At 38.0% G+C, this 15723-nt stretch overlaps 1 protein-coding gene across 1 annotated transcript in view; it reads left to right on the forward strand.

Moving 5' to 3' along the window:
- The window catches only part of TANC2 (tetratricopeptide repeat, ankyrin repeat and coiled-coil containing 2), a 401543-nt gene that overhangs the window by 109866 nt on the left and 275954 nt on the right, over nt 1-15723 (forward strand). Inside the window, exon 3 of the mRNA XM_006833558.1 lies at nt 9216-9287. Coding sequence (XP_006833621.1) covers nt 9216-9287 — 72 coding nt within the window. The remainder of the gene's footprint in view (nt 1-9215; nt 9288-15723) is intronic.

Consider the following 15723-nt stretch of genomic DNA (forward strand, 5'->3'; position numbering starts at 1 on the left):
TACAGCAGTGTCAAAGGGAAGGGGGGAGGGGGGAAGAAGAAAGAGAGAAGGAAAGGAAAAAAGAAACATACATATACACATATATATATATGTAAAATAAAATCAGAAGAAAATGATGTAGCACCAGCCAAAACAAGACTCAATACCATATTTTCCACTCACAAAAAAGAGGGAGTAGGACGGAGGAGAAAAAGAGGAAGAAGAAACGAAAAAAGAAAGAAAGAGAAAAAAACAAAAAAAACCCAATAATAATAATAGGAAAATCTGTGGCTTAATGTAGGTATGCCTTTAATGTCCTAACTCTCTTTCCGTCACTCTGCCCTCCTCTCCTGGTTGTTATGCGCTGTCGAGTCAATTGCGACCCGACCCTTAACGGCCCTGTATCTGTATAGGGTTCCTGAGGAGCAGCTGGTGAGCTTGAACCACCGATCTTACAGTTCATAAGGCTATGTAGTATGCAGTCTCAACCCTCAGAGCCACGCCAGGGCTTCTGCTAGACCAGCACAAGAAGGCAGACCCAGATAGGTGCACATCTGCGCACTGATCGTGTGGCGTCTTGAGGATTGGCTGGTGGGCGTGAATCACTGCCCTTGCAGTTCAATAAGCTTTGCAGCAGGGTGGGTCCCACGGGAGTTCTGGGAGGCTGGGTGGAGCTCTAGCTTGTTATGGCATGTGGGCGGGATTAGTGGGGTGCAGGGGAGCTGTCTGAGGCTGAGGGAACAATCCTGTGGGGGAGCCTGGTGGGTGGGGTTGGGTCGCCAGCGATCAGTCAGGCGGTGTGGGGCTAGGGGTGGGTCCCGTGGGCAGGGCGGTGCTCATGCTGAGGTCCTGCAAGCAGTTGGGTGGGCGGTTTGGGCGGCCCATGCTGGGCTCTAGCTTGTTATGTCACGTGGACGGGGTCAGCAGGGTGTGTGTGCGAGCTCCGAAGGTTAGGGCACGCTCTGGTGGGTGCTTTCGGTCTGGTCCGGGTCTGGGGAAGGCGGGGGTGTGGAGATCGAGGGGGTAATGGGGCGGGTGAGAGGCCACTTGGCTGTGCAGACACAGTCCTTGCCCGATGACGTCAGACAGTCTCCGTTTCCTCCCTGACCCCCCTTTTTTCCCCCTCCTCTCTTTGTTGACTGGTTACTCTCTGCCCACTGCAAGTGCTGAAATTACACAGTGGGGCAGATGACCCTCACTTTCTCTTCCCCTGGTCCCCAGTGGTTCCCCCTGTTCAATAATTACTGAAAGCCCCGCCCCCCACGCTGATAGCCAATGTCTAAGTTGTCCATCCTTATGTATCCTGTATTCAGAGGGAGTAGGATTGATACTTGATATGAAGACTTTTGAGCTACTACATCCATGAGTATAGGTCAAGTTCATTAAATTGTAGCAATTTACCCTTCTTTCCATTATGAAAAAAAAAAATTTTTTTTTTTTTTTTTATAAATTTCCTCTAGTTGAGTTCTGATTCGCAAGCTGTTGAGGCTCAAGTGGATACTGTCTGCCAGTTTGGATTTTCGTTTGTCTCCCCTCACGTCATATCAGCTGGATGCTTCACTCTGAGCTCTAGCCCTTTGTGGCTTCCAGGTCTCACCACACTTTGGACCAACCAGCCCTTCCTCTTCTCTCTCTCATCTCCAGGTTAAGAGGAGTTTATGGAATGTGATTGTACTCAGCACATTTCTTCATTGCTGCCTTTCCCTCTCTTCCACTCACCAGTAGACCAAAATGTGGTCGTCAGCAAGCTTACATGCCTACTCATGTGTTCCGTTTGAATTTCAGTCATAGGGGGGGTGTTGTCCTGAATGGACTTGATTGCTTGTTTTGGTGGCTTCCTGGCTAACAACTTGCTTGTTCTTGTAGTAGCCAGTCATACTGCCATTTTTATTTTGAGTTTTTCCTACTAATCTTTCTTTAAAGGAGTATCTTCTGCTCTAGCTGTTTCTGGCTGGTTTGCTTGTCTTTTGTAGTGGGAATGCCTCACCTCAGAAGGTTCTGGGATGAGGCTCAGGATTCCACCTCAGGTCCTATAGATTTCAGAGGCTCTGCAAGAGGCCTATTTCACTGGGTGAAAATTATTTATTCATAAGTTTATCCAAAGAAGACCCTAATTTCAGTCACTCATACATTCAACAAGCATTAATTAAACATTTAATATATCCCAGACACTTTTCCAACTGCTAAGACTACAGAAGAAAGAAAAAAAATTGTTTATGGTTATTTATGTACCTTGAAAAGTAAAAGGCAGTTTTCTAGAATAGGTACTGCCTTATGATTAAAAAATATATATATATTATTGGCTTGCTCTTTCTTTATGTTGTTGCTCTCAAATATCAAATTGACTACATCTGTAGAAAGAGTCAGTGGGAAAGCTCAATATCACCAGTCTAAACAAGGTCAGTGTCAGACTGTGGAAAGGCCGTCAATGGCTCAGATGCAAATTCAGGTTGAAAGTGAAGAAAATTAAAACAAGTTTGCAAGAGCCAAAATTTGACCTTGTGCGTACCCCACCTATATTTAGAGATCATGTCAAGAACAGATTTGATGCAGTAGTCACTAACGACCAAAGACCAGAAGGCTTATGGGGTGACATCAAGAAAATTATACAGGAAGAAGCACAAGGTTGTTAGAATACGAGAAAGAAGGAAGAGACCAAAATGAATGTAAGACGAGACCTTGAAATTTGCTTAGCGTAGAGATGCTAAAGTCAGTGGAAGAAACGAGGAAGTAAAAGAGCTGAACAGAGAATTTCAAAGTGCAGTTTCAGAAGACAAAGTATTATAATGAAATGTGCAAAGACCTCGCATTAGAAAACCAAAAAGAAAGAACATATTCGGCATTTCACAAGCTGAAAGAACTGAAGCAAAATTGAAGCCTCAACTTGCAATATTGAAGGATTTTATGGGCAAAATATCAAATAATGCAAAAAGCAACAGAGAAAGATGGAACAAATACAGAGTCACTGTACCAGAAAGAAATGGTTGAGGTTCAGTCATTTCAAGAGGTAGCATATGATCAAGAGCCAGTGATACTGAAGAAAATAGTCCAAAGTACACTAAAGGCACTTGCAAAGAACAAGCCTCCAGAAATTGATGGAATTTATCATCTCACTCATCTATGTCAATAAATTTGAAAAACAGACCTGGTTAACTAACTGGTACAGTTCCATATATGTGCCCATTCCAAAGAGAGGAGACCCAACAGAGTGCATAAATCATGAGACAATAGCATTGATATCACATGTGAATAAAGTTTTGTTAAAGAATTTTAAATAGCTGCAACAGAATGTTGACAGGAAACTGCCAGAGGTTTAAGCCAGATGAAGATGTACAATAAGAGATATCATTACTGGTGTCAGATGGATCTTGGCTGAAAGTAGAAATTATCAGAAAGATTTTTACCTGTGCTTCATTGATTATGCAAAGGTTCTTTACTGTGTGGATCATGACAAGCCATGGACAACATTGTGGAGAATGAGTATTCCAGAACATCTAATTGTGCTCATAAGGAACCTGTACTTAGGCCTAGAAGCAGTTGTTTGAACAGAACAAAGGAACACTTTGAATGATTTAAAATCAGGAAAGGTGTGCGCTAGGTTGTATTCTTTCCCCATACTTATTCAGTCTGTATGCTTAGCAAATAACTGGAGAAGCTGCATTATATGAAAAATAATGTGGCATCAGGATTGGAGTAAGACTCATTAACCGCCTATGATATGCAGCTGATAAAACCTTGCTTGCTAAAACTGAAGAGGACTTAAAATACTTACTGATGAAGATTAAAGACTACAGCCTTCAATATGCTTTGCACCTCAATGCAAAGAAAACAAAAATCCTCACCACTGGACCAGTAAATATTCAGATAGAGAAAAGACTGAAGTTTTCAAAGATAATTTCATTTTGCCTGGATCCACTGTCAGCCCTCATGGAAGCTGAACAGGCATGAAATCAAATGATGTATTGCATTAAGCAAATCTGCTTCATAAGACCTCTTTAAAGTGTTCAAGAGAAAAGATACCAGTTTGAGGACTAAGGTGTACCTGACCCAAGGCTTGGTATTTTCAATTTCCTCATATGCATGTGAAAGTTGAACAGTGAATAAGAAAGACAGTAAAAGAACTGATGCTTTTAAATTATGGTGTTGGAGAAAGAATATTAAAAGTACCATAGACTGCCAGAAGAATAAATAAATCGTGTTGAAAGAAGTACAGCTAGAATGTTCTGTTGTGCATAGGGTCACTATGCGATGAAACCAACTCATCAAGAAAATGGTTTAATTGCACTATTTTCAGTAAAATATTTTTAAAAGTAGTAAAGATATACAATATTTGAGCAATAGCATTGTTTGATGGCACATACCAACAACAGTAATTATCTTGTTTTAAAGATAGGACTTATTACTGATGGTTAAAATTTTAATTTAATAATAATTCTAATATTTCTTTAAGGAGCACTGGTAGCGTAGTGGTTACGGATCGGGCTGCGAACCTTAAGGCCAGCAGTTTGAAACTACCAGCTGTTCTGCGAGAGAAAGATGAGGCGTTCTGCTCCCGTAAAGATTTACAGCCTCAGAAACCCTTTACAGGGTCGCTATGGGTCGGAACCTACTCGAAGGCACTTCAACAACAACAATATTTCTTTAACACCAACATACTATATATACATATGTATGATGAATAATTAAAGGAAGAGACTGAAAACTGGCATTGGGGCTTTTTAATTTAGTGGTACCTGAAAAATTAAGAAACTACAGAGAGTACAAAAACAAGTATTAGAGACTGTGACCCACTTGAGGGTGAAAGGGTAAATGGCAAAAACTTGAGGTCCCAAAGGGCTACGTTCAAGAAGCAAGTAGGAACTGGAAGGAGATTAGCCTTCACAGTGATTGAAGCCCAAATCCAACAAGTATATTTCACAAAACTAACTCAAGGGGATCCTGGATTTCTACTGTCTGCCAAAACACAAACATAAATCTTCTTACAGGAAGTAAACATCATCAGAGGCCTCAAATTATTTCTATAATTTTTCATATACAATATTTGGCCCTTAAGTTAACAAACAAAATAACACAAAGAGACAAGATAACTCGAACCTGTCCACCCTTGGTGATCCTGCTGGTATTTAAAATACTGGTAGCATAGCTTTCAGTGTCACAGTGACACAAGCTACCATAGTACAAACTGACAGGTGAATGGTTGTCTGAGCTGCTATTGCAATGAATCCTTGAACCCAGCTGAGAGGAGAGTGCTGTGGCAGGGATGTTTGGTACCACTTTTGCAGAAATATAGTGATAAGTTTTAATAATTGAAAAGAAGAGGGACTGCGAAAGGGGGGAAAGCACTATTTGAAGAGATAATGGCTGAGAATTTTCCAAATGAAAATTTTAGATTCAAAGAATTCTAAAGAAATAAGAATAAAAATACATTATACTAAGTCACACCCTATTTAAACCATTGAAAATTAAAGGCAGAGAAATTCTTGAAAACAGTCAGAATTAACACATATTACTTTTGTGTGTGTGATGAAAATATACACAAAATATTCACCAGCTCAACAATTTTTATATATAAAGTTCAATGACATTGATTACATTTTTCATATTGTACAACTATTATCAATACCCATTTCCAAATTCACAGGTTACATTTTAACAATTTGATTTCTCAAAAGATATAAAATTTTTACTAGAATGTCTCTTAATTGTTTCCTTCTCACTAATCTGTACGTCGTTTGTTTTACTATGTTGGTTAATACTGCTCTTTGAACTGTTCTTTTCTCTGCTTCTATACTCTGATCAGAGTACTGTATCTCTTAGACCTATTTTCCAAGACTCTTAACTTTCCTCTCATAATAGATTTACAGTCTTTTGGGTTTATTAAATGAATTAACATGAGATTGATCTGTATGGAAGTATAATATTTTAAAAGGAGCTCTGGTAGCGCAGTGGTTACGAGTCAGGTTGCTAACCTCAAGGTCAGCAGTTCGAAACTACCAGCTGTTCCACGGGAGAAAGATGAGGCTTTCTGCTCCTTTAAAGATTGACAGCCTTGGAAACCCTACACAGAGTTGCTATGAGTTGGAACCTACTTCACGGCGCACCACCACCTCAACCATAATATTTTAAAGATTTACAAACCAGTAGCATGGTATTTGCTTAATTCCGTAACTGAATCCTTTTTATGGACAAAACTCAACATTATACTTCGAATTTTCATAAAACACTTCTTTTCACTTAAAATGTTCCAATATTAAAACTTAGCTGGTAATTTTAGAACATAATACTCCTCCTTACGGAATAATATTGCAATTAGTCTAGTTCATCTGTCCTAGTTTACTTTTCTACTTAAAAACGTTTTCTCCCATTTTCTCTGTCCTATAAATTGTGCTTGAACTCATTGTTGCTGTCATGGAAAAACTATATGTTCCAAGTAAAGAAAAGTATGAGTGAGCATTTACAGAATTTGAATGTGTATCGGTCAGTGGTTTTAGGTTCATGGGTCTACAGACTGATTGTGGGGTTAGCTGATTTTTAAGTCAGACTTGGGAAGGTTAGGCTGAATGCTAGATTCCTGGTTAGGTTTAGAAATACGCCGGGTGTCCTCAAATATTGTTGGTTCCATTCACTGAAAAGGGAGCGAATATGTGGGGTATGTTCTCTTCTTCGTAGATCACAGGAATGGAAAGGCCATGTATATTGTGTTGTTGAAGTGTAGAAATGAATATGTGTGTTAAACATGTGTTATTTGGCTTCCCATAGCGACAGTGAGTATCTGAATTTGCTATTCTTTGTAATGCTGTGGTACTATAGGATCAGCACTGGACTGCAAACCATAAAGTCTGTTCAAACCCACCTCGGAAACCCTATACAGGGTTGCTATGAATTGGAACTGACTCAGCAGCGCTTAAAAACAACAATTATCCTAAAAGACAAATTTTAATAGAGAAGAAAGAATGTTTTCTTTCCAAGAACGCAGGAACATCACTATCATTCTAGGCATTGGTGGGCTGAAATGGACTGGTATTGTCCATTTTGAATCTGATAATCACATGGCTTACTATGCTGGGAATAACAAATTGAAGAGGAATGGTGTCACAATCATCATCAAAAAGAATATTTCAAGATATATTTTGAAGTACAATGCTATCTGTTATAGGATACTATCCATGTGTCCACAAGAAGACCAGTTAATAATCCCTGTCAATCACATTTACACACCAAACACTAAATCCAGTAATGATGAAATTGAAGAATTCTATCAACTTTTTCAGTGCAAAATTAATCAAAATGCAGCCAAGCTGTATTGATAAATACTGGTGATTGGAATGCAAAGGTTGGGGAAAAAAAGGAAGGGTCAGTAGTTGGAAAATATAGTCATGTGGTGTTAGAAACAATGCTGGAGATCATATCATAGACATTTGCAAGACCAATGACTTCTTCACTGAAAATACCTTTTTTAAACGACAGAAAAGATGACTATACACATGGAACTCACCAGATGGAATACATAGAAATCAAATTGATTCCATCTGTGGAAAGACTGTGGGAAAGCTCCATGTTATCAGCCAAATCAAGGCCAGGGAAGACTGTGAACAGACCATCAATTGCCCATATTCAAGTTCAGGCTGAAGCTGAAGAAAACTAAAACAAGTTCATGAGAGCCAAAATCGGATCTTAAACACATCCCACCTAAATTTAGAGATCGTCTGAAGAACAGATTTGATCAAGAGGCAGCTGTTCTAGCAGAACACTGAATGGTCTAAAATTAGGAAAGATGTGTACTAGGGTTGTATTCTTTCACCATCCTTACTCAGAGTGCATTGTTGTTGTTGTTAAGTGCCATTGAGCCAGTTCTGACCCATAGCGATCCTGTATAGGATTTCCAAGGAACAGCTGGTGAGCTTGAACCACCAACCTTGCAGTTCAAATGGCTTTACAGTCTGACGCATTAACCCACAGAGCCACACCAGGATTCAGTCTGCATACTGAGCAAATAGTTCGAGAAGCTGAATTATATGAAGAAGATCGTGGCATCAGGATTAACAACCTGCCATATCAGATGATACAACTTTGCTTGCTGAAAGGGAAGAGAACTTGAAATATTAACTGATGAAGATCAAAGACCATAGCCTAAATATGGATTGCACCTCAATGTCAAAAAACAAATCCTCACCACTGGACCAATAAATATTGTTAAGTGCCGTCGAGTCATTTCCCACTCTTAGGGACCCTGTATAGTGTTTCCAAGGAGCAACTGGTGAGCTTGAACTTTGAACTTATTTTCCAGTTAACTCACAGCGCCACACCAGCACTCCTGGACCAATAAATAACATCATGATAAACTGAGAAAAGATTGAAGTTGTCAAAGATTTCATTTTCCTAGGATCAATCATCAACACTCAAGAAAGCAGCAGTCAAGAAATGAAACAACATATTGCAATGGACAAATCTGCTACATAAGACTTCTTTAAATTGTTCAAGAGGAAAGATATGTCAGTCTGAGGGCTAAGGTTCACATGACCCAAGACATGGTATTTGCAATAACCTCATATGCATGTGAATGTTGGACAATGAATAAGAACAATCATAGAATTGATGCATTTGAGTTATGGTCTTGGAGGAGAATATTTAAAAGTACCATGGACTGCCAAAAGAATGAACAAATCTGTATTGGAAGAAGTACAGCCAGAATGTTCCTTAGAAGCAGGATGGGCTGACATCTCTCATACTTCAGATCTATTACTAGGAGGGACTAGTCCCTGGAGCAAGACATCATGCTTGGTAAAGTGGAAGGTCAGTGAAAAAGTGGAAGACCCCTAACAAGATGGATTGGCACAATGGCAGCAGGAATGGGCTCAACTGTAACAATGATTGTGAGATTGACATAGGACCAGGTAGTGTTTTGTTTGTTGTGCAAAGGGTTGTTATGAGTCAGTACCAACTCGATGGCACCTGACAGCAACAATAGCATGACTACGTTTCCATTAGATGGTGAGCCCCTTACAAGCAAGAACCTTACTTTATTTACCCCGTTCAATTTCTTAGTGTTAGACTTGGAGAAAAGTACACCGTAAGTGTAGAAATGAATATATGTGTTAAAAATACATTATTTGGCTTTCCACAGTAAGAGTATCAATAGTTGCTATTCTGAATTATCTTAAAAGTTAAATTTTAATAGAGAAAGAAGTATGTTTTCTCACCAGCGCTTTTGTTTCATGTTTCTTTTTACTTGGCAGGTGGCATCTCCACAGAAAGCGACTGTGCTTTTGACCCAGACTACGCCGTCCCACCACTTCCAGTGAGTGAAGGTATGCAGCACATTCGGATTATGGAGGGCATGTCTCGCTCTCTTCCATCCTCCCCCTTACTCACACATCAGTCTATCAGTGTTCGGCTCCAACCTGTGAAGAAGTTAACTGGTAAGGACTTTACCTAAATTTAGTATGTTTAACAGGAAACATAACAATATGATAATGTGGGTCATAGAGATATGTTAATGTACATAGGTACGGGTTTCCTCTTTGGCCTTCCTAATGTCACAGACCCTTGGGTAGTGGAGCTCCTACTACTCTTGATTTAGAGAATAAGAATAGTATTCAGCCTGACAGGTTGATATATTTGTTTCTGAAATGATCCATCTGTTGTGGACATATTTTTTTAGACTTTCAGGAAGTTTCTAGCTTTGCCAAAATATGTTGTTTTTCTGATTTCATTTATCAGCTTGTTCATGTCAGGTTAGCATATGGAGACATTGTAATTTTTGAATAACAGTTTGATATTTCAGTAAAGGTACATCAGAAATATTTTTGTTTGAAATGATTTGTATATTTCTTATGTATTTTTCAAAGCTAATTTAGATATTTTCCAGTATATTATATATTTCTGCAACCCCTTAGGACATTTACTACAATTTCAAAAGTTGTACTGATTTTAATATGATCTCACAGAGCATATTGCCATTTAGATCAAATGGTTAGGGTATGGCTCAGTGTCTTTGTTACCATGAACTTTAATTTTTTTTTTTTTTTTGAGGGGGGAGAAATTTTAATATATAGGTCAAAATATTTATATCTGAAAATATGTAATCCTGAGTCTTTATTAGATTTTTTTCCTTAGGTTTTCTATATATCCCTAATGTCAGTAAACTGACTAGTATTGGTGGGTTATTAATTAATTGAGGAAGGAAATTAATTAAGTCATTCACAAAGGATATATTGAATATTTACTATGTGCCTGCATTGAGTTAGACAAAGGGAAGTTTGGTTGTGGTCATGACAGTTCAAAAAAAAAAATGAAAGAGAGAAAAGGGGAGTGTTTTTTATTCTTCCATCTATTTGGAATAGAAATTTTACAGTGTTTATGATTTTAAGGTGCAAGTATTTTTTCATTTTATAATTCCACAAAGCATAAGTCTTAACTCTTTGCATTGTTTATTGTTTTTTAAACATCTTTAAAGCAGTCAAGTAAGTCACAGTATATTTTGACTCGTGGATCGTTAGATTAAATCAGTAAAGTAGCCTCTAATAACATTTCACTAAAATACTAGTTCTCTTTTGGTATCTAAAAATGTGATGTTGTTGTTAAGTGCCGTCGAGTCGGTTTCGACCCATAGCGACCCTGAACAGGGTTTCTGAGGCTGTAAATCTTTACGGGAGCAGATCGCCTCATCTTTCTCCCGCGGAGCAGCTGGTAGTTTAGAACTGCTGACCTTGCAGGTCGCAGCCCGATTTGTAACCACTACGCTACCAGACCTTATGAAATTGGGCTTGAAAAAAATATTCATTGTTTAGAAACCCTCCTGTAATTCGGAGTTAAAAGTATTATTGATTACTGAAAATACAAAACCACCAAATTTGATGATTGTCAAGTGATGTGCTTAATTTAACTGTACTATGCACATTAGAAGACATAACAGCAAGGAAAGTTCAGTTTCCTGTAGGTTAGCTGAGTTGCCTGAAGTTTAGGAGTTATCATTCTTACCCCCTTAATTTGAATATTAGATTGACTATGCCAATGTGAATTTCAAATTAAAAGCACAGTGTTAGCCTGACACATATGAGGTTATTATGAGTTGTAATTGATTGGACAGCAACTGGTGAAGCACGGGTGAAGGAATATTGGTGGCCTAGGAGATTTAGAGGAGGGGATATTTGAGCTGAAATCTAAGTAAGAAAAAGGAGCCTGCCATGGAAAGTTCTGGAATCAAAGTCTTCTAGGTAGAGGGGTCAACCAAAACAAAGGTGTTAAAGGAACTAACTTATAATGTTCAGGGGATTGGAAGAAGGCAAATGTGGCTCAAGGATAAGTCAGGGGGAAGGACAGTAGAAAATGAGTTAAAGAGTGTCTTTAAGGGTCTCTAGAGTAACACAACCAGTAAGATACGTTTGTTGTTAAGTGCTGTACAGGGTTTCCAATGGACAGTTGGTGAATTTGAACCAGTGACCTTGTAGTTCACAGTCTAGTGCTTATCCTACAGCACCACACCAGCAATACAAAATATATGTTTGTAGAAAGAGGTTTATTTTGAAGAATTGACTCATAAAATTTTGGGAGCTGGCAAGTCCAGATTCTGTAGGTCAGGTTAGAGGTTGGAAACTCCAGTAATCTTTAGTCCAACATCCATATCCATGGGTCAGGTGATAGGCTGGAGACTTATGGCAGTCTTTGTCTATTTACAGTCTTGAAACAGATCCTTTTTCTCAGGCAATCTCTAGCTTTGCTTTTAAGACCTTTAATTGATTGGGTAAGGTCCACACACGTTGTTGTTGTTAGGTGCATAGAGTCGGTTCCAGCTCATAACAACCCTATGCACAACAGAACGAAACACTGCCCAGTCTTGCGTCCACATTATAGGTGGTGATTTCCTCAGTTTATGGTTAATGGATTTAGATATTAATCACATGTAAATATCTTCATAGCTGTAACTAGACCAGATCAAACAACTGGACCTTTTATATAGTCTAGTTAAGTGCCAAAAAATTAACCATCAGAAGCAGTTTTTGGATCATGTTAAGAAGCCTACTCTGTGGGATTTTAAGCAGGGAAAAACAGAAAACATATGATCTAATTTATGACAGGTGTATAGAATTAAAAATGAGGGACCTAGAGTACCCTTGTTCATCAACCTTGTTATGTTTTCCTGATCTTTAGTAATTATGTCTACTTCTTTTGTTGTTGTTGTTGCTATTAAGTGCCATCAAGTCGATTCAAACTCAGAGCAACCCTGTGTAGGGTTTCTGATGAGTGGTTGGTAGGTTTGAACTGCTGATTTTGTAGTTAGCAGTCCAGTGCTTATCCTATAGTGCCACATCAGGACAGCGCCTATCTCCACTTTAGTTGTTGTTAATTAAGTGTGGTTGAGTTGGTTCTGACTCATAGCAATCCTGTATAGGGTTTCCAAGGAGTCACTGGTGAGTGTGAACCACTGACTTTGAGGTTCAAACTAACCTTATGATCTAATAATGCTTTATCCCACAGTACCACCCCAGGATCCACTTCTAGCAAGTACTTATGTTTTCCTCTTATAAGATATAACAAAGGAATAACCTTTTTCCTATCATTGTTAACATATTAACCTTTTTAAACTTAACATACGTATTGTAGTGCTTCCTGCAGATATATATGAAGACCCATTTACAAATAAGTCAATTTCCAAATAAGTTGACTTTTAGTTTTGAGGGAATGAGGATGGGAAAAGGACTCCTCAAGAATAAAGATTACATAATTTGGAGCTTGAAGAGTAATGTTAAAACACAAACATATACCTCATTCTACTAATACAAAAATGAGTTAATACAGTACATTCGTTCCGAATATTGTGACTGCTTGAATTTGTATTCCAGCTCTGAGGAAGTTGTTTCACCATTGTTTTATATTGTTTCCTCATCTGTAAAATGGGAATAATAACACTACTACCTCTAGAGATTCCTAGCAATGATCATTTGCTTTAAACTGTAACTGGAAATATTAAGTGCTTAGAAAATATTAGCTGTTACTCTTAAAATTTGTTGAAATGTGGTGCTAAATTTTTTAATTATATACCAATTTGTGACCTGAAACTTCTGTATGTTTTAAAAGTCATACTTCTAACTGAACAATAATAGTAACTTTTATTTGAGTGCTTGCAATGTGACCCATGCATATTGTTGTTGTTAAGTGCCATCAAGTCAGTTCCTACTCATAGAGACGCTGTTTAGGGTTTCCAAGGCTTTAAATCTTAGCTAGGTAGAAACCTTGTCTTTTTCCTCCACATGTATTAGCTCACATATTACTTACATTTATCTCCATTTTACAGATGAATGAATGAAGTCTTAGTAAAATGACTGGCTCACAATAACACAGAGCCAAGATTAATATCCAATCCCTTAAACTCCAAATATGTCTTATTTTTTTACAGTGAGAAAAGGTTTTAAGATATTATGAAAACTACCCAGGTCATTATAGATATATTAATTAAGACTTCTTTGTTCTAAGTAACAAAAAAAAACCAAAAAAAAAAACAAAACCAAATGTTTTAAACCATTTATAAGGAGAAACAGAAAGATCTAAATGTTGAGCAAGTGACAGAGTTCATTTGATTTCATTGCATATTGTTGTACATTGAGGGAAATGTGGAAGAAAGTGTGTCAGCATACACTGTTGGCCCCAATTATCTGTCATAATATTAGTACTAGTTTTAATATGTATTTGTTCATATATCATAAAGTCCCTTTGTATACTTCTTAATACACAGTAATTAAGGAGTGTCAGTAGTTTGTTCATTCAATATTTATTGAATTTGTACTGTTTGCCTATTATGTACATTATAAATTTATTAAAGCTGAATTTTCAGTATTCACATGTTGTTATTGTTAGATGCCATTCTGTTGCTTCCATCTCATAATGACCCTATGCATAACAGAACAAAATGCCAACCTCACAGTTGTTACGTTTTGAGTCCATTGCTCCTGCCACTGTTAATTCATCTTGTTGGATGTCTTCCTCTGTTGTGCTAACCCCCCATTTTACTAAGCATATTGTCCTTTTCCAGAGGCTAGTCACTCCTGATAACATGTTCAAAGAATTAGAAACATGTTCAAAGTATGAGAGATAAAGTCACGATACCATTTACTTATGAGGAGTACTCTGACTGTACTTCTTCCAACACAGATTTGTTAAGACTTTTACTATTCTTCTCCACCAAAATCCATATGCATTGATTCTTCTGCGGTCTGCCTTATTCATTGTTGAACTTTCACACCAATATGAGGTTTCAGATTACCATGGCTTCATCATTGTTTTTAGAAGTTAATGCATAAATTTGAATAATAGTGATATTAGCTGGTCTTCATTGTAGGGGTATGGATAGTATCCTATCACAGAGAGCATTGTACTTCAAGATAGATCTTAAGATGTTCTTTTTGACAATGAATGTGACATTATTCCTCTTAAAATTGTCATTCCAGGCATAGTAAACCATAGGATTGTTTTGAATCATCCCCCAATGATTCAAAATTGTCAGTACCAGTCCCTTTTAGTTCTCTAATGCCCAGGATATCAATCTTTATGAGTTCTATTTCATTTTTTACAACTTCCTATTTTCCTAGATTCATACATCAAGCATTCCATGACCTGATGATTAATGGTTGTTTGCAGCTATTTCTCCTCATTTTGATTTGTTCCCTATCAGCAAATAAAGGTCCCGAAAACTTTGCTGCACTCACATCATTATGGTCATCTGTATGTTTAGGAAGCAGCTCTTCATCAGTCATTTTTAAATGTCCTCCGGTAGTGTAATGGTTACAAATTGGGCTGTGAGCCTCAAGGTCAGCAGTTCGAAATTACCAACTATTCTGTGGGAGAAAGATGAGGTTTTCTGTTCCCATAAAGATTTACAGCCTCGGAAACCCTGTACAGGGTCACTATGAGTCGGAACCGACTCCACAACACCTTCCAACATTATAGTTGACAGTATTCTGCTGCTATTCTTAAGATGTTCAATGGCTAAACACTCAGAAGCAGTCTGCCTTTCCTTCTTTGTCTTAGTCGGGAAGCTCTGTGAAATCTGTCTACTGTGGGTGACTCTGTTGGTATTTAAAATACTGGTGGCGTAGCTTCCAGCATTACAGTAACACGCAAACCACCATGGTATGACAAACTGACAGACAGTGGTGGCATGGTTGTAAATTGTTAGTAAACTTGTAAATTGGTGAGCCTTTTAGTAGGGCAATTTGGAGATAAGTACAAAACCAGTACGGGAGCATTCATTGGGTGGTTTAGTGATATGATCCTTACTTTTCATAAGTGTTCAGTTCCCAGCCAATGTGCTGCATGTGCAATCATCACATCGCTGTCAGTGGAGACTTATGCATTACTCTTGTGCTGAAGGAATTTCAGCAGAGATTTTGTACTAGGACTAGAAAGAAAAATCTGTGGAGCATAGTGGTTCGTTCCCACTGCCCATGAGTCAAGAGCTGACTCTGATGGCTGCTAAGAATAACAATATCAAAATGATAAATGCACATAATCATTGACATAGCCATTTCAGTGCTAAGATTTTATATTGCAAATAACCATAAGATATGTACATTTATAATGTATATATTATATATGGTACTGGACTTCTGGTGTAGCACTGAAGGATCAGCACTGGTTCCTGGTATGGTAGAATATGCACTAGACTGTGAACCACAAGGTCATCAGATCAAACCCACCAACTGCTCCTCAGAAACCCTATATATAGGGTCACTATGAGTCAGAACTGAC

This window comes from Chrysochloris asiatica, unplaced genomic scaffold (assembly GCF_000296735.1).
Source record: "Chrysochloris asiatica unplaced genomic scaffold, ChrAsi1.0 scaffold00007, whole genome shotgun sequence".
NCBI lineage: Eukaryota > Metazoa > Chordata > Mammalia > Afrosoricida > Chrysochloridae > Chrysochloris > Chrysochloris asiatica.